Raw genomic sequence first — 24,646 nt, 5'->3', positions numbered from 1 at the left:
TCTGCCTCGAACTCCCAGCTTCCGACGTCCACTGCTGCACCACCGGCCACAACTTCTGCGCCGACTGCCTCGCCCAGCACCGCGAGAGTGGCTACGCGGGGAGCGCCAAGTGCCCCTCCTGCCGCGTGGCGCTCGGCGACGGCACGCCTCTCCGCAACCGCGACGCGGAGAGGCGCATAGCCCTGCTGCCGGGCGCCAACGGCAGGGGCGGGCTCGCCTCGTGCTCTGCGCAGAAGCGCGCAAAGCCAGGCTGCGCGACGACGGGCTGCATGAGGGAGCAGCCGATGTGCTTGCGGTGGACGGCGCAGCCGTGGACGGAGCCCTGCCAGTCCTCCTCCGCGGCGCTCGCCGGGAACAGCTCCACCACCACATCGACACTCACAGACGCGAGGATCCGCTCTGCCGCGAGCAGCCGCTTCTGCTGGCCGAGCGCGATCGACAGGTGCACCTCGCGCGACGCCTCGGTGTGCGCGGCGAGGTCGCGCCGCGCGCCCTCCCACTTGCAGCCCGGGAAGGGGCACTCCACGCGCACATCAGGGCACGCCGCCGTGTGCGCCGCCAGGTCCTTGCGCAGCATGCCGAGCCCGCAACCGTCGCATGCGCCCGGCAGCAGGGCTATGCGCCTCTCCGCGTCGCGGTTGCGGAGAGGCGTGCCGTCGCCGAGCGCCACGCGGCAGGAGGGGCACTTGGCGCTCCCCGCGTAGCCACTCTCGCGGTGCTGGCCGAGGCAGTCGGCGCAGAAGTTGTGGCCGTTGGTGCAGCAGTGGACGTCGGAAGCTGGGAGTTCGAGGCAGAGCGGGCAGAGCAGGTCCTCGGCGTCGGCGGCGTGGCGCGCAGCGGAGCGGCCGCGGCGGAGAGGCCCCATGATCGGGGCTAGAGATCGCGCGTCGAGCCGGGCTGCCAAAAAAAATAACGCGGCGGCCCTCAGCGGAGCTGGGAAGAGGACCGCCGCAAGCGGCGTGGCGTGGAGCGGTTGTGCATCCCTCCGGGGGCCCCTCTGCGCCGGGGAGGCGTTGTTGGAGGCTAGGACGCAAGCGTCCGTCGCCCTTTTCAAACTCGGGGCCCACTCCGCTACGCTCCGACCCGAATTTGGAGGGCCTGAAAAGTTTAAGGTGTTGCTGCGCAAAAGGGTGGGGAGCGCAGGCGCGGGCGCGCAGTGGAAGCACGCTAGCCATACATATTCACGCAGAGAAGCTGACGACGGTCGGGGTCGTGACGGCTCGAGGGTGCGGTCGATCGCCCGGCATGCCGTGGCGGGCACTCCTCTCCAAGCACCGCGTCGAACTCATCGGCGCGGGCTCTCTCGGCTACGGGACCGGCCCCAGCTTCGGCTGAGGGCTAACAAGCTGCCGAGCCCAAATCACTGTGAGAGTCGTGATTTCTTGTTGGTTTCCTAAAATCTCTCTCTCAGGGGAACGGGAGTGGGGAGCGCATCGTGACACGGAGGGGGACTGGGCAGCGTTCACCCACACGACAGGGTCCCAGGGATCGAGCCGGGCTGGCTGGCAACAGTTCTTTGGGGCCAGATTTTCTTTTTGTGGAGTTTTTTTTTCGTCGTCGTGGGAAATAAAGAATCTTGTGCGAGGAAATAAAGAAAATCGGGCGGGATTGCCCCCCCACCCCCCGGCCGTCGTCGACGGGCGTTCCTTCGAGAGCTTCCATGGGCGCCTGCCTGGGGAAGCACCAAGCAGTGAACGACGACAAGAGCGGCGGTGGCAAGAGGTACATCGTGGTCGGCTCTGGCGCCGCGGGCTCGCCGCTCGCCGCCAAGCTCGCTCGCGCAGGCTGCACGGTGACTCTTCTGGAGCTCGGCCCTGATGACGACTGGCATGGGGACGCTGCTCCAGGGGTGCCGCTGGACCTCTTCAACCCGGAGTTCAGCTGGAAGCTGCAAAACCTGTATGCGCCGGCAGCGGTGCAGAGTGTCGTCTGGAGCGAGCCCACCTGGACTGTGCCGCGGGACTGGGCCGAACAAGTGAGACAGCTAAACGAAGGCGGCCACTCCCATTTCGCCGGCCCTGGCCCTGAGCCACACTCCGAGTACAACCACAACGCCAACGTGCTTGGAGGGAACACGGTTCATAACCTTGGCTTCTGGGTGCGCGGTGCGTTGTCGCAGTACGCCGAGTGGGGTCCCGCATGGGAGGAGGCGGCGGTGCGCGGGGCCTTTGAGGAGGTCGAGGCGGCGTACTCGACACGAGGGCTATACGGGAAGCTGTTCAATGCCAAGACCGCCGGCATGGACTCGAGCGTCGACGACGCGGTCATGGAGCGGTTCAGGGCCGCCGGCTTTGCGCCCGACCGCGCCCGCGACCTAGGCGAGGCTGGAGAGCGAGGCTCCGTGGCATGGAGCGAGTGGACCATCAGTGCAGCCGGCCGCCGCATGAGCTCGGGGAGCGTCTTTGTGGATCCGGTGAAGGGCCTCCCCAACTTCACGCTGCGCACGCACGCCAAGGTGCGCTCTGCGCCCCGCCCGCCCACACGCCACGGGAGCGGGACCACGCCATGCGGCAGGAGCTCTCGAAAGACCACCCACCGTCGCCGCCCCGGCCTACTGGTAGCCAACATAATCCTTCTCCCCGCTTGCGCGCGCCAGGTCACGCGTGTGCGCTTTGAGGGCGGACGTGCCGTGGGCGTCGCATACACCGACACCACGACCGGCGAGGAGTGCCTCCTGGACGCCGATGAGGTCATCCTGTCGGCCGGCGCGCTGGCCACTGCGGGGCTGCTGCTGGCCAGCGGCGTGGGGCCAGCCGTCGATCTGGCCGCCCTCGAGATTCCACTTGTGGCGGACCTACCCGTCGGGCAGGAGCTGCAGACGCGCGCAAAGGTCGGCGTGCTGCATACCTTCCATGGCGAGTCCGTGCGGCCGAAGGGCGCCATCGAGTTCCCGGCGAGCGCTCCCCTCCCAATCCCGTCCTCTCCTGCGCTGCCCTCGCCTCGCCTCGCCTCGCCTTGCCTTTGGTCTCTCCTCCACTTCCGACTCGGCCTGCGACTACCCCTCCAGGCCTTCCCAGCCATGGGCAAGCCCGCACCCACCTCCTACATGAGGACGCAGCCCAACATCTGGGCGATGATCCGCAGCCCCCTCGCCGACGCCGAGGGGCCCGACGCGATTGCCGACCTAGTCATCTGGGCCAACTCCAACACAGATGAGACTACCTGCCCTGAGCCGGGCCAGACCGCGGTCGCCTTCAACGTGTCTGCCATGCTCCCCAAGTCCCGGGGTTCGGTCACTCTAGCGCCCGATGGCAGCGGCGGCCACCGCGTGGTGTGGCGGCCCAACTTTCTCGCCGACGGGCATGCGTCAGCGGTGATGAGCTACGGCATCGGCCCTCGTGCGGGGTCAGAGCGGAGCTGTGCAGCCTCTCTTCACACGTGTGGTTGTGAGCAGGCATCAAGCTCGTGCGGGATATGCTTGCCTCCGACCCGCAGAAGCGGTTCTCGCAGCTGGAGCCCGCCGGCACGGCCGCAGATGAAGCGCACATCGCTGCGAAGGCGACCACATTTTGGCATGATTCTTGCACCGCGCCCATCGGCCGCGTGGTCGACCAGGACTTGCGCGTGATGGGGCTGCAGGGCTTGCGCGTCGCGGACACCAGCGTGTGCCCTCGCATCTCCAACGCCCCGCCCTCCCCCATGGCGCACGTCGTGGGCATCCTCGGCGCAAGCATAATCTTGCGTGGGGAAAAGGCAGAACTCTTGAAGGCGGATACTTAGGCGGTCGGGTAATCTGCCCGCCGGCCCGATCACCCAGATCATGCTTCCCATAAGCCATATCTCACAGGAGAGGTGAGACAGAGCTGTCAGTGAGTAGAGCCGTACGTGTCATGATAGGCTCACTGCGGTGTCAGTTAGTCACCTCTAGTCAGAGTAGTGCCACTACTAGTCTACCCTAGTGCGAGTGCCGAGTCCGGCCATGCATGCAGCGCGCGCAGCGCCGCGCACACAGTGGCGCCCAAAAATGCGTGAGATCGCGGCACACGCGCAAAAAGAAAAACCAAAATCAAACTTACGCGCAGAAGGACAGCTAGTGTAGATAGCGGAGCGGAGGCGCGGGCGGGCGTGACGAGGAGACCTCATCGCCGCGACATAGTGCCGTCGATGGGAAATCAGAGCTCCGACTTGCGGCTGCTGTCTCCAAGCATGGCCCACGCCATGTCACACGCCTTGATGGGCTGCTCCACGTACGGCGCCGTGCCAGCGCGGGGCACGCGCTTGTACGCCTCTGCGTCGCGCACCTCGACGCCGTACACGTCGGCGACCGAAGAGGGCACGCGGTTGGTGGGCGAGAGGCTGAACCACGCGAGGCCCGACACGAGCGCCATCTCGGCGGCGCTGAGCTCGAAATCGTAGATCTGTGCCGCCTGCCGCAGCCGCGCCTCGTCGCGCGAGCGCGTGAGCACGCTCAGGCCGAGCTGGACGCCCCAGCGGAGGATGACCTACGGGGCATGTCTTGGACGTGTCGAACGGACGTGTCCAGGCCGAGCCGTTCGCCCCAGCGGAGGCAGACCTGCGCCGGCGTCTTGCCGGCCCGTGCGGCAATCGCGCGGACGTGCGCATCCTCCACTGCCTGCGGGAAGGCTCCGAGAAGGTTCTGGGAAGGCTCCAGTGCCGCCGGGCGTGCTGCTCCTCCGCCGCCTTGAGCTTGCTCGGCCAGTCGTTGAGCGGGCAGTAGGCGGTGAGGGCGACGCCGAGCTCCGCAGTCGCCGCGTGGAAGTCCTCGCCGCCGCCGTTGCCGGTGCGGCCGCGGTGGTAGGGGGAGAACTTGGACTGCAGCGTGGCGGGCGGCGCGTCGGGGAAGGAGGCCTTGAGCTCGCGTAGCTCCGCCGTGCCGAAGTTGGAGACGCCGATGTGCCTGTCCACGGCTGCGGGCGTGAGGCAGCGCAACTCGCGCCTCTGTGCCAAGGCGAGGGGCGCCGGCGTGCCGGATGAGCCCCTCCTGCTGCATCGCCACCATCTCGCGCCATGCCTCGTGCCGCGCAGACACAGAGGGGCCGACTGCACACAGGGGGGGAGGGGAGGGGGAGTTGCTGGGCAAACCCACCTCGGCGGCCGCTCGGCCGAATCGATGCGCCGGGATGCCTCTCACCTGCTGCCTCTCTCCGCTGCCTCTCCGCTGCCTCTCTCCTGCCTCTCCGCTCCCTCTCCACTGCCTCTCCGCTGCCTCTCCGCCAAATCTCGGCCGGCTCTCGGCCGGATCTCGGCTAGCTCTTGCCCGAGTGGAGCATGTAGAGGTCGAGGTAGCTCACGCCGAGCAGCCGCAGCGACTCGCCCACCGCCTGCAGACACGTCACGGACGCGTCGCGGACGCGTCGTGGGCTTCTCTCGCCGAGCAGCCGCAGCGGCTCGGCCGCAACCTTGCGCGCTCCGCCCGCCGAGTACGAGTGCGGGAAGGAGAGCTTGTCGGCGATGAAGAGCTCGCCTGCATCAACAAGCCGTCTGTGACGCGGAAGCAGAAACGCGCGGGCTTGGCCGGGAGGAAGCTCGCCGCGCGGGACCGACGTCTCGGCCAGCGCCCTCCCGATCTCGCCGTGGTTGGCATAGTTCTCGCTCGTGTCGATGTGGCGAAGGCCCGCGCGAAGGGCCGCGCGGACCAGCTCGTAGCACGCAGATCCTGTCGTCAGCCAGGTGCCGACGCCGACGCTCGGCATCCGCCCGCCGTCCGACAGCTGGACGAAGGGGCCCACCGCGGAGCCGCCGACGCCGACGCTCGCCACCGCCGTCGCCTCGGCCGCAGGGGACCACGGCAGAGGACGCGAGGGAGGCGGGCTCGAGGCGGACACCTCGCGAGCGAGCGCCTCGACGACGCGCTGCAGCGCCCTGCCGGTCGCGCCCTCGTGAGCAATCGCCAGGGTGGCAGCCAGCCGCTCGGCCGAGCCCTCGCACTCTGGAAGCCGCGCGCCGCCCTGCTGTGCGTGCGCGCATCCGGCGTGATGGTTGCGGACGGCGTACGTCACAACCTCGAGCGCGTGGCGAGCGTCGTCGGCCTGCAGTTCGCACCGCCCGCATGCCTTGCGGCAGGTTGCGTGCATGAAGCCCGGGTTCTTGCTGCACTCGCCTCCCGCCGCCCAGCCGCCGCAGTCACTCGAGTCGTCCGTGCACTCGAGCATCGCGATTGTTTGCATTGCCGCCGCCGCAGCGGCCTCGAAGAAGGGCGGGGAGCCAAGGACAGGCCGCGCGAGGAGGAGGAGTGCGAAGAGCGAAGCGGAGGAGTCCGGCATGCACACAGGGAGAGGTGTCACGCTTGCCAGCGTGTCGGCTGCTTGCCAGCGTGTCGGTGGGTTCTCACACACGTGGACAAAAAAAGAATTTATGATCGTTGTTGTGCACGCCCTCCGAGCACTCTCCTTAAAATCCCTGTGTGGTGGCGGCGTGCCGTTCTCCCATCCCTCCCTTGGGTTGTCTGTTTTCTTTCTTTCTTTCTTTCCGAGCACATATTTTGAACGGCGCCTTCACTTGAATGGCGACCGCTCCGGTCGGCCTGTCGCCGCCGGCGCCCAACGCTGCCGCTCACACCATCTAGAAGCACCAAGGTGTCGCCGTGTCGGTCTCTGGCAGTTACTCTAGTGATGCTGGTGGTGCCGCACCCCAGGAGAACTGCGGCACACCTACGGGTAGTTTGGGCCCCGCGAGCCGTCTGGCGAGCGTACCCTGACGCAGTCGAGGTGCAGCCTCTGCAGCAGCGCCGAAGTGCCGCCGCCGTCGTGCGTCTCGTCGTCCGCGTGTGGCGGCCGGCCGAGCGGTGTGCCGAAGAGCTGCAGCTTGGAGACGTCGACGTTGGCGTCCGTGTGTCCCGCGGGGTTCTGCGACGACAGCACGAGGAAGCGCACGAAGCGCACCACTGTCGGCGCACACGGGCGCACCACATGCAGCCCGCGGCACGCGGGGAACGGAGGGAAGCGGCAGCCGCCGAGCGGTGCGTCGGGCGGCAGCCGTGGCGTGGCTTCCGCGGAGCCGTCGAGGGCGGCCTCGACCAGCCGCTTCGCCTCGTCGTCGCGGCCGCCGTCGTCGAAGCGGCTCGAGCCGAGCGAAAGCGGCGAAAGCGAGCCGAAGACGACCACGTCCTTCACCGGGTTGTCGAAGCCGTCTGCCGGATTGACGCAGCCCACCGCCGTGACCAGTGCGTAGCCGCCGGCGACCCGCGCGCACACGCTCACGTTACGGCAGTTGCCACTGCTCGAGCACCAGCAGCACTCGAGCGGCCCGCAGCCCCGGAGCGCAAAGTGCACGGGGTAGTATGCCGCAAACTCGCCGGCGCTGTCGCTGCACGCGGTTTCCCGCAGCGAGATCAGCCCCGCAGCCGCAGTCTGGGGCCTGTACTGCTCCTGCCTCGTGGACTGGCGAGTGCTCCGGTCAAGCGCAGCCCTGCACTCTGCATACGCCCCGCGCCACCGTAGAGCAGCGATCGAAGACAGCGTGCCGGCCGTTGCTGTGCTCGCCACATCCACTTGGAGAAACCACTCGCATTCCTCGCGCAGGCCAAAGTCGCGGGCCGCGAGCAACTGCCACAGCTGCGCGCTGCGATACACCAGATCACGGAACGCTTCGCAGACCGCCGCGCACCGACTCACAGTAAGGGCACTCTCTGACACGAGCAACACGCTCAGCCACGCGTCAGCGCTGAGATCCATAAAGCCGCTGTGCGCCTCGTCAGCACTGCTCGTACACATGGCTCGTTACCGGGCTCGTGAACCTGCACAGAACTGCAACACAAACGCACACACACACATTGTCGACTACCGAGGCAGTGAAGACGGCGGGGGCGGCAGAAGAAACGACGAACGACGCGTACGGGCCGTGTGCCGGGTAGTGGATGTGGGAGTCCACCGCGCACCGCGCTGCGAGCCTGTCGTGTCCCTTGTCAGGAGCAGGAGAGCCCCACCTGTCCCCCTGATCGTTCTTCCAAAATCCTGCTCGTGCAGGTGGGGACCCTGTCCTCGTCCCATCCCTCGTTTGGCGTGTCTGTTTTCTTTCTTTCTTTCTTTGCCGGGTTCGGACTTTTTGCGGGGTCGGACCAAACCGCAGCCTCCGCCGAACAGGACCATGCCCCCTCCCTCCCCCTTCGCCCCACCGCCGGCCGCCTTACCGCTAGGCTCCAGGAGGCTGCAGACGGGAGTTTTTTTGGCGGCGACACGGGGTTGTGGGGAAATCTCGCTAGAGTTTTTTTCTCTCTCTTGATTGTGGTGCCGCGATCAACTTCAAAAATCTCTCTCACAACCGCGCGCCAGCAGCGAGCGGTACTCATGGGCAAATCACTCTGTGTGACACATTTCTTGTTGGCTTCTAAAAATCTCTCATGGGACAAGGCGACTCATCACAATACGTTCCGAGTGAGAGAGAGATTGTCGAGTGAGAGATACTACTCCTCTCGTGAGCGGTGAGGCACTGAGGCTGTGTTGAGGCACGCTCAACTTATTAGCGGATTTGAACAACTCTATCGCGCGTTTTCAAACTAGCCGGGCAGTCGCACGGACGGAGAAGGGGCAACTCCGTGCACTGACGGTCGGCCGCCAGAAAACACTTTACGATCGCGTCACACCAATCCTCGCTACCCAACTTAGGTTTTAGGTAGGAAGGTGAAGAACAGCCGGGCTCGGACTGGACACCAACGCGGTATGGGTGGACGCGAGACCAGAGGATGACCCTCCGCGAACGCATTTGTTCTGCGCTTCGCGCCTTCGCCGCGCAGAAGTGGCACAGAGTGCAAGTTGGCTATCTAGATAGCGCCGGATGTTCCTCCTCCTGACGGCCAGCCTCGGCCTTTTCCCGTCGCCGGCTCTCGCGCCCGACCGGCTCCTCTCGCAGATCGCCGAGCTCGTGCTGCGCACGCGGCTGCGCGAGTGCGGCTCGTGTGAGGTCGCCGTGCGTGCGGAGCCGTCGTCAGTGCTGTCGGGCGCCGTCGACAGGGTCAGGGTGCGCGGCCGGCGCTGGTGCACGCCGATGCGGCTCAGCTGCGCGACGCTGGACGTCGAGGTCGGGCGGACGGCCGTTGACTTTGGCGCTCTCGCGACCAAGCGGCGGATCCTCCTCCGCGCGCCCGCCATGGGATCGGCCCAGATCCGCTTCACCGCTCGGGACTGGGACGGCTTCCTGCTCCACCCGCTGATGCGCGAGGCGGTCGCGGCGCGGCAGGCGCTCGATCCGCACGCCCCAGCGCTCACCTTCAGCGGCGGCGGCGGGACGAGGCTGCTGCCGGGGACGCCGGGATCGGACGGGGCCGTGCTCTTCCCGGTGCGCGCGGCGAAGACCGAGCTGAGCGCAGAGCTCCGCCAGGACGCGAGCGGCCGCGTCGTGTGCTCGTGCAGCGCCGGCGGCGCCGACGAGGCGGCCTCCTCCGCCGCGGCGAGCGCGGGCCCGTGGCTGGCAAGGCTCTTCGAGACGCTCGTGCTCGACCTCGACGGCTGCGAGCTCTCCTTTCGCTCGCTGCGGGTGGAGCCGGACGCCACGCTCACGCTGGACCTCCGCGCGCGCGTCCGCGCCTTCCCGTCGCTGGATATCAATTTTTGAGCGGTGTCCTCGTCAAGCATCAAAGGGCGCGTTTTCTAAAGAAAACATTACGTAAACGACTAAATTCATATTCCCGGCCTGGGCAGGCGTCCCACGGGGAACGGAAAAGAGTTATGGCGGCTTTACGGACACTCTCGAGCGCGTCTCTCTCCGAGCACCGAGGGGGGGCTTACGTGGCTGGGTTCACAGCGATTGTAGGAAAATGACGGGACCACTTGACGGTCGCGGCCTTCCGACTCGCGCCTCCGCCTCACTGGCAATATTGTAGCCCTGGCCGGTGCGCGTGCGAAGTTGAAGTTCCCGATTGAAAATTCGAACGCGTTCTCTCACGGTGACCAAAAAATGTCCACCTCAGAGGCACCTCCAGAGGCAGGCCGCCGCACGCCGGCGACACAGCTCCAGCTGTCGAACTGACCCGCAGCTCCTCTCAGAGCGGGACCTGTGACGAAAGTTGACTGAGGCGGTTGTCAGGAATCATCATACGGATCACATGGTGGCTCTCTCATGACGGGAGACCGCCCGACCACTCCTGGGTGGCACTGCCACCGGTGTCGCTCGACGTCCTGTCGACAGCATGCCGACAGCGACATAGACCATGTGGGACGCGTCGAGTATCGACCTCTACTGCTTACCCAGCCTTCGAGTGTATCCTGGCTGTGGTCCCACACCCACTGGTGTCCATCTCAGAGACCGCAGGAGGTCATGAGGGTCGATGGGAGTGCCAACCCCACAACACGCGGATGTGCGCCTATGTGTAAAAACCCAGCCGCAGCCCAGTAGAAGGCCCCGGCGCGCCAGCGGCGCGCCGCGCGCAAGCGGGACGGATCAGGGACGTTGCGCGAGGCCGGTCCGCACGTGATAGAAAAGAGATAGCGCGCGTGTGCGCGCGACGCGCACTCGCTGCTCGACGTAACTCGTCTCACAAGTACAAGTTGCTGCGCGCGCAGCAATGCGCGCGCAGCTCTGTTTCGCTCTCGAAGCGGCCGATCTCGAGCAGCGTCGCCAAGGTCTGGAACATCGGGTCACGGCGCGTCACGCCAAGCCGCGCGTACTCCGCGGCCTGCCAGCTGTCGACGGGCACGAGCTCCTCCGCCTTCGACGACAGCATGCACGCGGCCGCCTCCTGCAGCCCCAGCCACGCCACGCGCCGCACCTCCGGCGCCACGCGCTCGCGCTCGGCCTTGCCCAGCGGCCAGAAGTCACCCGCCTTCAGTAGCGTGAGAAACCGCTCGCGCCGCGCTGCGAGTGCCGCGTTGATGGAGTCGGGATGCAGCTCGGCCAGCCAGTCATTCTCGATGGCGAGGGCGACAAAGTTGTGCATGTCGAAGGAGACGCCACGCACCGGCTTGGTCCGCAGCCGGTTGAGCCGGTGCAGCACGCCGCCATTGCGAGGCGTCACGCAAAACTCCTCGCTCAGCTCGCGCCACGCCGCCTCCGTCAGCGACTCGTCCGGCTCACGTCGGCCGCCCGGAAACTTCCATTCACCGCCATACCGCATGACTGCCGGCTGATCCGGCCCGCTGCGCACCCAGTTCTGCACCTCGCTCTGCCCGAGCAGCACCTGCCAGCCAGCAGCGAACCAGATCTTGCCGTCGTGGCCACCCAGCTGCCGCATGCTGAAGCCGGAGCCGGACGTGGCTGGCAGCGTGGCAAGGTCGATGCTCGTCCGTCCCGCGCCGCCTGGAATGCGCCGCAGCAGCACCACTGTCGCTGCTTCCACTGCGGACATTGCACAGTGCGTCGAGTGACTCGGCAGGCAGGGCGGGGCCAACCAGGTCGGCCTGCTGTCTGCTATAGCTCGAGAGTTCACGCACGCGGAGTCGGCCAGACTGGTCGGCCGGTCCTCGGTTTTGTCGAGAGGAATTTTACGCAGCAACCTGTCCTATACAGGGAGTGGAGCCCACCGTGCACCGCGCTGCGAGCCTGTCGTGTCCCTTGTCAGGAGCAGGAGAGCCCCACCTGTGCCCCTGATCGCCCTTCCAAAGTCCTGCTCGTGCAGGTGGGGACCCTGTCCTCCTCCCCCATCCCTCGTCTGGGTTTGTCTGTTTTCTTTCTTTCTTTCTTTAGAGAGGACTCCCTGGGAGCACTGGGATCCTGTCGTGTCCCTGATCATCCGTCCATGTCTTATGTCTGCCCGTGCACCGTGGCACTCTGCACCACACCTGGATCTCTCTCTCTCTCTCCACACCTGATAGTGCGTCCTATCCCAAGCTTGATTTTCTTCTGTCCACACTTTCAAACTCGCTGGACGCAAAAGAGAGAAATAGACGAGATAGGGCAATTCACAGTCTCCGCACCGCCGTCTTTGAATAGACGACCTTCGCACCAAAATCTCCGACGATCCGTTTGTTGGGGCGCGCGCGACACGGTCGCGTCGGAGTCTCGGCCAGGGAGCGCGTGGCCCCGGTGCCCACATGTGCGCCGCCGGGGCCTGCGGCAGTATCTCGGGGCCCGACACGCCGCCGCGGCGCAGTCTATGCAGCTACCGCATGCCCTCGCGGCGTGGCCTGCGCGGCGAGCTCGTAGAGCATTCACACCAGGCGACAGGGTATGCAGTAGCCTTGGCGTGGACCCACCTCTTCCTGCCGATGTTCGGGAAGGCCGACCTCTTCCAGCGCAGCGCGGCCGATCTGATGGGGATGCACCTCGGCTGGCGCCAGATTCTCCTCATCTGGGCGTACACGAGCGTTGTCACCTCCCTCTGCTGGTGGCTGTACGTCGTCGCAGAGAACCGCGCCGGCTCGCTCACAGGCCGCTCTGCCCTGGCCGATCACGTACTGGCGGCGGTGTGGGGCACGCTGGCCACCTCGCTGGTGTACGTCACCGTGTGGGCGTGGATCTGCGCGTTGCTGAGCGCCCTGCCCACTGGAAACCCCATCCTCGCCTTCCTCTCGGGCGTGCTCATCACGGTCGTGGCGGCGGCCTCGGTGGTGCTCGGCCAGCACGGCTGCGGCCCCTTCCTCCTGCTTCGCGGCTCCAACCCGGAGCGCGTCAAGACGGTCGTCTTCTTCACCACCATCATGACGGCCATGATGTGGGTCGGCGCTCTCGACTACGGGCTCGCCTCGCTCTTCGCGAACCGGCACGGCTTCCCGCGATGGGCCGTCTCCTGGCTGCTCGCGCTCGCGCTCTGCGCCATGCGCTGGCTGATGATCGGTTGCAGCGACAGCAGAAGCTCGCACTTTGCCATGGCGGTGCGGAGTTACCCCTCCAGCCCGCACCTCGCCCTCTCTGTTGGCCTCGTGGCCAAGCGGCGGCAGGGCGGTATCTCGAGCGACGACGCGCCCTCACTGTCGTCGCTGCCCTCCTTTCGCGAGCTCCACAAGGCCTCGCTCGGCCTCGGCGCGTTGGTCGTCGCGTGGGGCGGCTCCGTCGCGCTCCAGGCTGCATCCACCACCACCTGGAAGGCGTGGCCCTTCCCCTACGCAAGCACCGAGGCCGTCGCGCCCAGCACGGCCTATGCCATGGCGATGACGGCCGCCTGTGTCGTGGCGGTGGCCACAGCCCGCGCCATCGCCGAGTCCGACGGCAAGGCCAAGGAGCGAGCCGACGCTCTCGCGGCCGAGACCGCCGCCCTCGGCGTTGCTAGCGGCTGGGCCTGGTACCACGCGCTCGAGTGCATCTTCCCCTCGCTCGGCGACCCCTCGCCGCTAACTAGAGCGATCGGGACCCTAGCCGTGACCGCGTTTGGCGTCATGGTCATGCTCGCGCTCAAGCCACCCGCCGGGACCGCGTACGCCGACACGCCGGTCGGCGGGTCTCATGGCAGCCCCCCGCGCACCTCGTACGGCTCGGGGGACGACCCCGACTGTGCGCCAACCTCCACGCACTACCGCGCCTTTGTGGACATGCGCCGCGCCCACTCGGCCGACTGGCTGCCTCCAATGGGGATGGAGGCCGGGCTGACTGATGCGACTGGCGCCGGGGGCAGCTCGGCCGACCAGTCGCCCCCTCAACCAACGAGGGAGATGGCCCACCCAGTGAGGAGACCCATGCCTGTCAAGCTGAGCACGAGCAGGCCTCTGACGGTTGTCTGGGACGAGCACCCGCAGATCACAGCGGGAGGTGAGCCGCCGCCGCCGCCGCACGGCCCCATGCAACCGCGGTAGCCAGCGGAGCTAATCTGCGCGGCAGCTCGCACCTTGTGCAAGCTGCAACTGGCATCGCCCGGCCTCCATCCCCTAACTTCATGCTTGGATGGCAACTCAGAAGCCGCACGTAGGAAAACTGGCTCCTCGCCGCGCGCTTGAGTTATGAGCCGCTGCTATGTGTATGTCAACCATGCGTATGCAACCGCCCCCCCCCTCGCTCTGCACAATTCAGAATTCTACTGGGTCTCCAGAGCTTTGCACCAGAGTCTTTGCGTTTGAATGTGGTAGTATGTTGAGAGACGTTGCATTATTTAGCAGAGTGTCGACCGTCATATCGGGAGTTGAGTATCCAGCGCCCGCTCGATCGGCCGAGCGCCCGCCCTCCGCTGACCGCGGCGCGCGGGGCTCGGGCCCGCCGCCGCGCGCGGGGCGCGCGCGCCCCTGCGGAGGAGGAGGCTGCGCTGCGCAAGCACGGGCGGGAGGGGCTTCTCCTGCGGAGTCGTGCGTGCGCAGGGCTCCTCTTTGCTTTCTTCTACTCCCTACTATCATCTCGTTCCCGTCCTACCAGAGAACCGCCCCCGCCAGCCAGCGCACGAGCGCGGGAGCGGGGCGCGGGGGGGCGCCTTAGGGGAGGGGGGGTCATTTGCGTGGTCCTTTGCTGGTTCATTTCATCATTTAACATCAAGAAACACCGCTGTACTTCACGCTCTACCGCTGTCAGTGACGACACACATTTCCCTCTACGTCGAAGGCGCGGAATCGGTGGAGCAGAGCACGGATCGGAGGCAGCGGCGCGTCGAGCCTCTGGTCGCTCTCCGCGGTCCGGACGCCGGCGCGGCGCCGGTACAGCCGCTCGGGTCCGACGGGGGCGCCGGCGCGGATCTCGCGGTAGCGGAGGTAGAAGTCCTGCGGGCCCTCGCCGGGCTGCGCGGAGAGTCGCCTCCGGACCTCGACCAGCGGCAAGCCAAAGGGCGCCAGCGGCTCGGTGGGCGGAGCGCGCCACGAGGGGGGCGAGATGTAGAAGCGGGCGCACGCGTTCACGGCGCGGAGGTCCCCCCGTGTCGCGGCCGGCAGCAGCGGCGCCAGGTTGACCTGCGCCGCGGCGAGGCCTCCGTGGTCCGTCTCGAGGAGGAGGAGGGCGGCGTCGGCGGTGTACTCGCTCGGGACGAGCCACTCGGGCAAGCGCAGGCCCGCCGCGTGGGGGAGCCAGTGGTTCGAGGCGCCGCCGCCGACGTCGAGGTTCGAAAACATGGCGAGGGAGGGGTGCGTCCGCACGCCGAGCAGCGGCATCGCCGCAAGGAGGCCGAGGCAGGCTGCGGGGAGGAGGCTCGCCGCCCGCCTCGCGGCCGTGGCTGGCGGCAAGGCGGCCTGCGCCTTGGGCGGCTGGCGCGGCGGCGGGAGGAGGGCGGCGCACGCGAGGGAGCCAAACGCGGTCGTCGACCAGAGCACGCCGAGCTCCCACGCCATGTAGGGCGGGTACTCGAACCTGCCCGCGGCGCGGCGCGACGCGGCCACCGCGGCAAAGCACGCCGCCACGCCTGCCGCGCCGCACGCGGCGAGGGCGGGCGGTGGCGCCGAGGCGAAGGCGCGCGCCGCTCGGCCCACCTCCTCAGGGAGCAGGCCGACGACGTAGAAGGGCACCATCAGCATCGTGAACGGGTACACCGACAGCGGAGGTGGCGGCAGCGCGATTGCCGCGTGAAAGGATGCTCCGCTCACCATCAACGCGCGGAGCGTCGAGCGGCGGCCGGTTCCTTCGCCGCCTCCGCCGCCGAAGGAGGCGGCGCCGAGCGCGAGCGGGAAGCCGACCTCGAAGGCGATGGCTGCGGCGGGGAGCAGGTGGAGCAGGCGCGGCCACGCGGGAAGCCAACCGCCGAGCATCGCCGCCGTCATCTGGACGCAGCACGAGGAGGCTGGGTCGAACCAGCCGCTGTTGAGCTTGGCGAGCGCAGCCGAGGCGTAGAGGACGCTCAGCTGTGCGCGCACGCAGCTCGCCAGCCGCACCAACCACTCGCGGCGAGCGGCGCGTGCGCTCGCCGTGCTGGCGTCCTCGACGAGGGCCGCGAGCGGAGCAGTCAGCAGCACCCCTGCTGCGAGCGCCATCTCCACGATGACGTGGTTGGACTGCGAGCCGTGGGCGCACAGCGTGCCGAGCCCTGCCGCGGCAAGGCTGAAGAGCGAGCGGCTCGACCACGGCCTCACGTGCGCATAGCAGACGGCGCCAGCGAGGAGCGCTGTCCAGAGCCGCTGCGGTTGCACCGCGAGACCGAGCGTGCCCACATCTTTGGCCACCTGCAGCGCCAAGCAGTGCGATAGGGCGAGCGTGAAGACGGTAAGCGCCGTGGTCTCCGAGGAGCGCTCGCCGGAGGCTGCGTGCCGCGACATGAAAATGGGGCGAAAGCAGCAAAAGAAAAATGAGGCCAAAAAGAAATTAAAACGCCGACACGGATTCGCGCGCACTGGCACTAACACAAAAGAATTCGGATTTCATTTTCTTTCTTGTTTCGGGGCCTTTGCCGTTCCCCCACCCCTCCTTTGCGCTTTGGGCTTACCGGCGCGGATTGTGACTGACCTACAGCGGCCGCGCACACTCAGTGGTGTCTCGAGAGTGTGCACATGTCCATGCACATGCACATGTGCGTCCCCGGCTCTCCGGGGCGGCGCGTGATCTGTGTGAGAGCAGGCGGGGTGCCAGTAGAGGGCCCACAGCGTCCTAATCTAAAATCTGAGGATTCAGGATTGAGGGCATCGCTTCAGTGAGGCCAAAGTGAGTTTATGGATGTGTGAGAACGGTTCGGGACACGAGGAGTCACGCGGACCGACTCGTCGGTGACTCTGCTGCACGCCGTTTCAGATCTTTTCTCAGCGTGAGCGAGACGTGGAAGAGTGCCACCGTCGGGTAGGACGGGTCGGCCCGGAGCATCGGAGTAGCCGTCGTGGTCGCGGCGAGCAGCGCCGGCCACTCCGGCGCCGCGTCGGCAACATGGGAGCATGTCCACCGCCACTTCGCGGTCGCAGCGCTGTTTGTCGCCCGAAACGCCGCTATGTACCTTTTTCGGGCAAACCATCGAGCTGCATGTCGATTTCGACTTGACGGCGGCATGGAGGCATCACGTCTCCATGCCGCCGTCAAGTTGGAGCCAGTCTGCGGCGACCACTGCGCTCAGAAAGGTACATAGCGAGCTATTCAGACTCAACCCACGATGAGAAACCAGCGACGGGGCAGGTTGCGTTCGTTTGTCACTCGCCATGCGCGTCCTTGGCTGACCCTCCAAAACTCCCTCCCCGCCGTTCGCGGCTCGGCTTGCGTATGCGGATGGGAGCTTCGAGGACATGCAGGCGTCCCGCCCCCTCCGGCCATCCCCCCGGCTCCCAAGCGCGCGGCCGCGACGCGCTGCGCACCCTCTTCCGCGCTGGACCCGCTCTCGGCATGGCCGTCGTCCGCCGAGATCACCTCCTCTTCGCGCCGCAGGTGCACAACCAAGGGCTGGCCACCTCCGTATCCATCATGGTGAAGCCAATGGGCCAAAAAGGGAGAGCGCTCCCCTCCCAGGTGGCCGGAGGGTACACCTCGGGTCGGCGTGCTGGGGGGGGCGCCGGTGCGCAAGCCCACTTTCCGGGCGACCCCGAGGGGGAGGAGGCCGGGCGAGTGGCAGCAACTCACTGTTAGTGTCCCGGGCCGCTGCGGCGCCGTTTATACGGCCCCTCGTGATGTCTTTCCGATTTTGCATTGTGAGTCGTCCTCTGGCCAGCCGAGGGGCACCAGAACGGCATGTGTACTGGTGCTGGCTGCGGGTGCGGAACGGGCTTTTTTTAACTCGCAACCAACTATACTATACAAGGACACCCTCGGGGGGGACACTCGGCGCATGTGCGTCACGTCAGGGTGGAGTTGGCAGTGGCCGAGCGTCGTCTCCCAATCGACTCGCAGCGCGGAGTCGAGGGGTGAAGCGCGTCGCGCTGCGACACTCGAGAGCCGGCGGGATAGCCGTGGGGCGCGGCCGACTTTGATGTCCTCGAAGGTCCGGTGCTCATTCGTCCTCTGAGACCCACGCGGACAGGAAAGGGGCGAGAACGCGGCCATTCTCCATTGACAATCTAACGCAACCTTGAGCTAGCCCGTTCCACACAGTGCCTTTTGCGCGAAATCCCACACCGGTGGATTTGGGGCGCTGTGGGCCCCCTAGTGCCAGGGAAGCGATCGAAGATGTGATCTCTCTATAATAGGAGAGTTGCTCAACACAAGTCCACGAAATACGTTAGCGCAAGTCAAAAGTTAAAGGGGGGCCGGGTGTGCGAGGCAGTCCGGCGCCATGTGCACTGAAGTCTCCTCGCTGTGCACACCGCGAAGGCCAAGCGTCGCTGCGTCGCTGGCCAGGAGGCGTCGGCCCTTCCGACCGCGAAAGGCAACGAACGCGTGTTCTGCGGGGGGTGCGGTCGTGGCATGGGTCGTGGCGAGTCTCGCTCCCTCCAGCGGCCGCGCTCAGCTCTTATCGTCGGGCGCGCCGCCCTCCCCCTCGCCCTTCGCGTCGCCGGAGCTAAAGAGCGACTGCAGCGACTTGCGCGTGGCGAGCCTGTGCGCAGAAGGCAAAGAGAGGGCGGTTGGGTTTGGGCGGGAACGGCGGGGGGGCGGGGGGGTGTGGGGGGTGTGGGGGTAGGTTTGGGCGGCAACAGCGAGAGGGAAGCGGCGGGCGCGGAGGCGAGGTTGGGCGGCGGCTCCGCGCGCCGCTTCTGCTCTTTGCGCAGCCACGTGCAGAAGAGCGCGAGCCTCTGCCGGTGCGAGTCGGACTGCAGCAGCGCCTGGGGACGGAGGAAGTGGGCTCCAGCTCAGTGCGGACCGATGGGCTCAGACCAACGCCTGCTCGGCGCCTGGAAGCGGAGCGAGCCCGGCTCGCCGTCGAGCGCGTCCACCTCGCCTCGGTACCGCCGCTGGATCGCCTCGATCTCGGCGATCAGCTCCGGAGGCAAGTCCTACACGCCGCCGGCCTCTCGGCTGACGCTCGGTGCATCTCGGCGGCTCTCGCTCCGCTCTCGGCGGCTCTCGGCGGCTCTCGGCGGCTCTCGGCGGCTCTCGGCGGCGGCGGTCGCTCCTGCAGCCGGATCTCGCCTCGCGCGTTGACGAGGTCCTCGCGCAGCGAGTTGTCGCTTAGGTAGCTCGCGACGCCGCTCTGGATCTCGCGCTGCATCTTTTGGCCGAGCACCTGCCGAGAGGCGATCGCGGATCAGCCGAGAGACGACCTGGCGCTGCGGCGCCAGGTCCGAGCCGCACCTGCGTCCTCTGCTCGAGGAACTGCTGCCACAGCCCGATGGTGCCCCACAAGCCCCGGTCGGACGGCGACGTGCCGCGTGCAAAGGAGAGCGAGCCTGCGGGGAAGGGTCCGGGAAGGGGTCCCCGGGCGCCAGGACGGCGACGAGCCGCGAGCGGACAGCTCTTCCCTTGACGGCGTCTGTGAAGCGCGGCTCCTCGCCGAGGCTCTTCTGCGCGTCGACGAGCGAGACGAAGAGCTCCTCCGCCGCACCCTGCGGGAGGGGGGGTGGGAGAGGGGTGGGACGGGGTGGGCGAGGGGTGGGACGGGGTGGGACGGGGTGCTGGAGTGCCCCGGCCAAGGCTCCGCAGAGAGCGAGAGAGAGACAGAGAGTCGCAGAGAGAGAGAGAGAGAGAGTCGCTTTCGCCGCGAGAGGACCGTGCACTCCCTCTGCTGCGCCTCTCGGCGCCTCTGAGAGAATCTCGAGTCTCTCTTTCGGCCGCGCGCCTCCTCCGCGGCGAGGCCCTCGTCGGGCTTGCCCTCCTCCTGGCCGGCGGGAGGGGGAGGGGCGGGGTCGGGGCGGGGAGACAGGGCGGGGAGACAGGGGCGGGACGGGGAGGGCGGTGGCAGGGCGGGAGGGGCAGGGTTGAGGAGCAGAGTGAGGGAGGGGGAGGGGGGAGGGGGGGTGTTGCGGCGCCTGCTGGTCCGAGTCCGAGAGCACCTCGACCTCGGCCTTGAGGTAGGTGTCCTACGCGGCGAGGCTCGGAGACGGCTCAGAGAGAGGGTGGCCCCCGTCCCGCCTCTGCACCCCGCTCGGAGGCGTGTTGCCCGGGTCGCAACCACAGACGGGTTGAGCACGCGCCTGAGAGGAGGGCTCGGAGACGGGTCCGGGGGGGAGGGGGAGGGGGGGTGCGGATGGACGGCCGACGGGCAGCGAGCACGCGCCGCAGCCGCACACGGTTGATGACGCGGTGCTGGCCGATGTACTTGACTCGGTCCTACAAGGTCCGAGAAGAGGCTGCGGCGGGAGGGCGTCCTCACCGCGCGGACGTCTCGCCCGGCGCCTGCGTCTGCTCCGACACCTCCTTGAGCTCGTCGAGGTAGAAGACGACGCCCACCTCTGCGAGCGCGCCCGTCTCCGGCTCCACGTTCGTCACCATGAAGCGGCGCGCGCCGTTGAAGAGGATGTCGTTATACATCGCGCGGTAGCGCGGCTCGAAGATGTTGAGGACGGGCGTGGTGTGCGGCAGGTAGGCGGCGCCGAGCGGGAAGAGCGGCATCACGCTGGTGCCCTGAGGCGGGCGGGGACGGGCCGTGTGTCGAGGCGGGCCAGCGTCTCGCAGCGAGGAGCGGGCCACGGGCCACGGACCTCCTCCTCGGTCGGCTCCACGTCCGGGCCGCTGGCGTCGACCGTCACCCAGTTGACGCTCGAGATGCCACCGTCGTTGATGTCTCCGCTCTCCTCGTCGAGCAGCAGCAACGGTGGCTGCGCGGCCCGCAGAACCAGCGGGCGGGCGTAGGCCGCGCCGAGGTCCAGCGGGCGGGCATAGGCAGCGCCGTGCGCCGCGCCGCGCAGCGCGCGCGGCGGTAGCGTATGCCCGACCGTGTAGAGCAGCAGCATCGCCTTCGACGGTGAACGGCTGTAACCTAGCGCACTCGTGCGAGGCCCGCGAGCAGGCGGAAGCCGAGGAAGCCGCTGGGAACCAGAAGAAAATTCGGCGGGGGCCACATGATCCGTAAAGGCCCCTTGGCCCCTCCGTGTTGCGATGCGCTCCCCGCTCCCGTTCCCCTGTGTCCCTGATCGTCCTTCCAAGATCCTGCTCGCGCAGGTGGGGATCCTGTCCTTCTCCCACCCCTTGTTTGGAGAGAGAGAGATTTTTATTAACCAACAAGAAATCACGACTCTCACAGTGATTTGGGCTCGGCAGCTTGTTAGCCCTCAGCCGAAGCTGGGGCCGGTCCCGTAGCCGAGAGAGCCCGCGCCGATGAGTTCGACGCGGTCGGGGGGGCCTGCGGAGAGGCCAGCGAGGTGCAGGTGGCGATCGCTGTACTTCATTCATGGCGCCCTCAAAGTGGGGCTGGCTGACAAGCCAGAGGTCGATACTCTGGACGACCCATAGGATGCCACGAATGCCTGAAGGAGAGGGAGGCGAGGCCAGAGGCAGGCTCAGCTGCTCTCGGGTGATCCCGCTTTGGAGGCTGAAGGACCCGATGGTCCTGTCACATTCGCGTTCCGAGTCGTGGGGGTAGAAGAAATCGAGTAGAAATCGAGTCAGCACATCCTTGTAGTACAGCGGACCGCCAGGCTCGCCGGCAGCATCCGCAGGGAGGCAGCATATGAGGCACCAGTTTTCTGGAGGTCTCAGCAGCTGCGGCCGCGGTGGCAGAGTCGGCCGCGGCTCGAGCGAGCAGCTTTTGGCTGCGGGTTCGGGGTTCTCTCTTGTTTGGTGTGATGGTGTGTCCGTTTTATTTATTTATTGATGCGTACATGAAGGGTGGAGGGCCCGTCCGCGGAGCTAGGCGGCGCACCACCCTCCACTGGGGTCCGAGGGTAAGAAGCCCTTTGCCGTGTGCTTGTCCTCTTGACGGCGTTGACCCAGCTGGCACGCTCAGGGGAGTTGACCCAGTTGGTAAAAAAGAAATAAAATGGACAACCCAAGGGAGGGATGGGAGGACGGCACGAGTTGGTACGCATTCCGTGATTTTCTTCTAATCCTCCACAGGCGCCGCCTCGCCGCGCGAGCTCGCTCCGGCTTGAAATGATCAACTCCATCACGCTCACGCTGGCTCTCTCGCTGCCGCCGCCTCCGCTTCAGCTGCAGCTGCGCTCCGCCGGCGGCGGCAGGCCGGTGCCGGCGACGCGTCTGCGCAGCGCCGGGCCTCGCCTCTGCGCCGCATCGCCTGCTGTGCTCACCGAGATCCAGCGAGTGGGCGCCGAGGCAATCCTGTGCTTCTCGCTCAGCGCGGGCGCGACGGGCGACGCGCTGGCCGAGGTCGGCGAGGCTGAGGGCTCGCCGGCGGCGCTCTCGCTTCTCCTCGAGCGCGACGTCCCCGAGGCGCTCGCCGCCGCGATGCAGAGCAACGGCAGCTCACTCCGGCTGCTCGGGCAGGCGCAGCTGGCTGGCGAGTCTCCTGAGGAGCTGCTCGCCCGGTTCGAGCCGGGGGAGCCGCTCTCGCTGCGGATGGCGGCCGAGGTCTGGCCCGAGGTGCCGCTCGTCCAGCGCTCCTCGTACATCGGCCTCACGCTGCGGCTGCGTGGCCGGGAGGTGGAGGGCGCAAAGAGAGAAGAGGCGCTGCTCGAGCTGCGGAGGCGCTTCCCGCGACCGGACGGGTCGCTGCCCGAGCTGGACGACCAGCTCGCCGCCGAGGTCTCGAGCGGGCTCACTGCGGCCGCCCTCCGCGACCTTGTCGAGGAGCGCGGCGCGCCGATCGCCACGCGCCGCCACACGGCCTGTCCGCGGAGCTTCTCGGAGCCTTCCTGTAGGAGCGACTCAAGCGCGAGGCGGCGCTCGCCGCCAGCAGCGCCGCCTTCGAGGCGCCGCCGGGCGGCGCCGCCTCGCCTGCTCGGGACACCTGTTTTGGAGTTTTGGGACCCCCCCTCCGGTAGGCGGCAGAGGAGGCGCTGCTCGCCGCCGTCGCAGTGGACATCCCCGCGACGATGGTCAAGGAGAGGGCGCGCGCGCAGTACGCGGAGCGCTGCCGGCAGGCGGAGGCCGCTCGACACGTCCACGACACGTCCACGACACGTCCACGACACGTCCACGACACGTCCACGACACGTCCACGACACGGCCGCACGACGCGTCTCTCTCTGCTGCCCGCGGCAGGCGGAGGCGGCGGCGCTCGACGGGGACGCAGCATCGCGGGAGGAGCTCCATAGCCGAGAGGAGCCGAGATCTGGCCGAGATCATCGCGGGAAGAGGTCGCTCTTGAGGTTGGAAGATGCGTTTCGAGCCTCCTCCGAACCTGCTCCGAACCTGCTCCGAACTTTGCCCCACCTCCCGCCGGCACAGGAGCTCCGCTCGCTGATGACGTGGGACGCTTTCTCCGCCTTCCTCGCCTCCGAAGAGGTGCCGCCGTCTCCACCTCTAGTGCCGCCTCCTCCGCACCGGACACCGCCGCAGAGGGGTCGGGCGGTGGGGCGTCGCGTGCGTCTTGCCTGCAGTGACGAGACAACAACTCCCGCCGCCAGGCCGCAATCTCGCGCTCGCTCGCCCTCTCGTTTGCCATCGAGGCTGTCTCCTCCGCGGAGGGCCTCGCCGTCGACGAGCAGGCGAGGGCCGAGACCCGAGATCACTCGAGATGACGCGAGATGGGCCGAGATGGGCCGAGATCACTCGAGACGACCCGAGATGGACCGAGATTACTCGAGATGACGCGAGATGGGCCGAGATGGGCCGAGATCACTCGAGACGACCCGAGATGGACCGAGATTACTCGAGATGACGCGAGATGGGCCGAGATGGGCCGAGATCACTCGAGACGACCCGAGATGGACCGAGATTACTCGAGATGACGCGAGATGGGCCGAGATGGGCCGAGATCGCTCGAGATCGCTCGAGATCGCTCGAGATCAGGCGGTCACCGACAACCTCTTCCTCTACGTCAACGAGTGCAAGCGCAACGAGCGGCGCGTGCGCGGAGCCGGAGGAGGAGGCGAGAGGCGGAGCACTTGTCGCCGAGCCTGTCTGGCCGCTCCCCCGCAGGCCCGTGCCGGACATGGACGATCCCGCCTTCCGCGAGTCCTTCGAGGCGAGGCCATCCGAGAGCGGCCGAGATTCCGAGGTTGCCATGGCGCTTGTCCGAGGCCGCTTGTCCGAGGATCGCTTGTCCGAGGATCGGCCGATCGCCCAAGATCATCCGAGTTCGGCCGAGATCAGCCGAGATCAGCCAGTTTCTGCGAGTCGTTAGAGCGGCGGCGGCGGAGAGTGCGGCGGGTGAGCGGCATTCTCCGTGGGGCACGTAGGCGCAGTATGTGCGCGAGGCCGTCCTCCGCCTCGTCGTCGACCACGCCCAGGTCGAGTGGCTCCCCTGACCTCCGGCCGCTGGCCGCCTGGAGGGATCTCGGGTGATCTCCGAGGTGTGATCTCGGGCCTTTTTTGGGGCGCGCGACGGGGCTTGGAGCGGGCTGTGAGGCTGCGAGGCAACAGCGAGGCCACAGTCCGCATCCGGCATCGCAGGCGGCCGATCGCTGTGTCGGAGCTTTCGACCTTTCGTTTTTATCTCCCATCGCTCATACGACGTCATGGGGGAGAGAGGGCTCTCCGGCGCCACCGTGTGGCGTGTGCGTGATCCCAGTGAGCAGTGTCCTCACACGTTCACAGGGACGCACAGAGATCACACCGACAGTGTTTTTTTTATTTTTATTTTTCCGCGTCTCGTTAATAAAAAACTACTAACTCGCGCTCCTAGATTCTGATGCTGAATACTATAACAACTCACTTTACAGCAGCACACGACACACGTAGAGAGGGAACGGCCGCGGGGGCGCCGTGTAAGAGAGGAGAGCAGCAGTGGACTGTGTGGAGAGTGTGGAGTGCCGAGTGGAGCTGATGCGGGTGCGTCTCTCTCCGCTGCCGCAGAGCATGCACGAGCATGGCTGGAGCGAGGGGAGGGGCCGGGCGAGGGAGGGGAGCGAGTGGAGCATCCTCCCGCAGTGGCGCCCCTCTCTCTCCCGCCTCTCTCCCCCGCCACGCCACCTCCTCCTCCCCCACACCACACCGGTGCCCCGCGCCTAGCCACCAAGGCCGCCGCCCAGCCGCCAAGCCAGGCCGACCAAACCCGCCAGGCCCGCCGCCT

General features: G+C 67.2%; 7 protein-coding genes across 7 annotated transcripts; 1 reads left to right on the top strand and 6 right to left on the bottom strand.

The window, feature by feature from the left end:
* Nucleotides 1-91: 91 nt before the first annotated feature.
* On the bottom strand, nt 92-865 carry EMIHUDRAFT_195272 (hypothetical protein; the record flags this gene model as incomplete). Its single annotated transcript, XM_005775237.1, has 1 exon — nt 92-865. The coding sequence occupies one exon, from the start codon at nt 863-865 to the stop codon at nt 92-94; it is 774 nt and encodes a 257-aa protein (XP_005775294.1).
* A 795-nt stretch (nt 866-1,660) lies between these two features.
* EMIHUDRAFT_195271 (choline dehydrogenase) lies at nt 1,661-3,720 on the top strand (the record flags this gene model as incomplete). The annotated part of the gene is made up of 4 exons (XM_005775236.1): nt 1,661-2,455; nt 2,597-2,863; nt 3,008-3,338; nt 3,395-3,720. 4 exons carry the CDS (start codon nt 1,661-1,663, stop codon nt 3,718-3,720), a joined length of 1,719 nt encoding a protein of 572 aa, XP_005775293.1.
* A 392-nt stretch (nt 3,721-4,112) lies between these two features.
* EMIHUDRAFT_95479 (hypothetical protein) lies at nt 4,113-6,224 on the bottom strand (the record flags this gene model as incomplete). The annotated part of the gene is made up of 4 exons (XM_005775235.1): nt 4,113-4,442; nt 4,514-4,573; nt 4,693-4,899; nt 5,253-6,224. 4 exons carry the CDS (start codon nt 6,222-6,224, stop codon nt 4,113-4,115), a joined length of 1,569 nt encoding a protein of 522 aa, XP_005775292.1.
* Nucleotides 6,225-6,429: 205 nt separating this feature from the next.
* Nucleotides 6,430-7,673, bottom strand: EMIHUDRAFT_447703 (hypothetical protein; the record flags this gene model as incomplete). Its single annotated transcript, XM_005775234.1, has 1 exon — nt 6,430-7,673. One exon carries the CDS (start codon nt 7,671-7,673, stop codon nt 6,612-6,614), a length of 1,062 nt encoding a protein of 353 aa, XP_005775291.1. The 3' UTR covers nt 6,430-6,611.
* A 2,756-nt stretch (nt 7,674-10,429) lies between these two features.
* On the bottom strand, nt 10,430-11,239 carry EMIHUDRAFT_195267 (hypothetical protein; the record flags this gene model as incomplete). The annotated part of the gene is made up of 1 exon (XM_005775233.1): nt 10,430-11,239. One exon carries the CDS (start codon nt 11,237-11,239, stop codon nt 10,430-10,432), a length of 810 nt encoding a protein of 269 aa, XP_005775290.1.
* Nucleotides 11,240-14,265: 3,026 nt separating this feature from the next.
* On the bottom strand, nt 14,266-16,669 carry EMIHUDRAFT_447702 (hypothetical protein; the record flags this gene model as incomplete). The annotated part of the gene is made up of 3 exons (XM_005775232.1): nt 14,266-15,056; nt 15,207-15,970; nt 16,585-16,669. 3 exons carry the CDS (start codon nt 16,667-16,669, stop codon nt 14,319-14,321), a joined length of 1,587 nt encoding a protein of 528 aa, XP_005775289.1. The 3' UTR covers nt 14,266-14,318.
* Nucleotides 16,670-18,084: 1,415 nt separating this feature from the next.
* Nucleotides 18,085-20,578, bottom strand: EMIHUDRAFT_195264 (hypothetical protein; the record flags this gene model as incomplete). Its single annotated transcript, XM_005775231.1, has 8 exons — nt 18,085-18,175; nt 18,454-18,572; nt 18,722-18,802; nt 18,871-18,965; nt 19,806-19,845; nt 19,930-20,139; nt 20,217-20,333; nt 20,504-20,578. 8 exons carry the CDS (start codon nt 20,576-20,578, stop codon nt 18,085-18,087), a joined length of 828 nt encoding a protein of 275 aa, XP_005775288.1.
* Between the last annotated feature and the right edge of the window lie 4,068 nt (nt 20,579-24,646).

Source organism: Emiliania huxleyi, assembly GCF_000372725.1.
Source record: "Emiliania huxleyi CCMP1516 unplaced genomic scaffold EMIHUscaffold_3, whole genome shotgun sequence".
NCBI lineage: Eukaryota > Haptophyta > Isochrysidales > Noelaerhabdaceae > Emiliania > Emiliania huxleyi.
The sequence above is the reverse complement of the archived record's forward strand: the minus strand, read 5'-3'. Positions and strand labels throughout refer to the sequence as shown.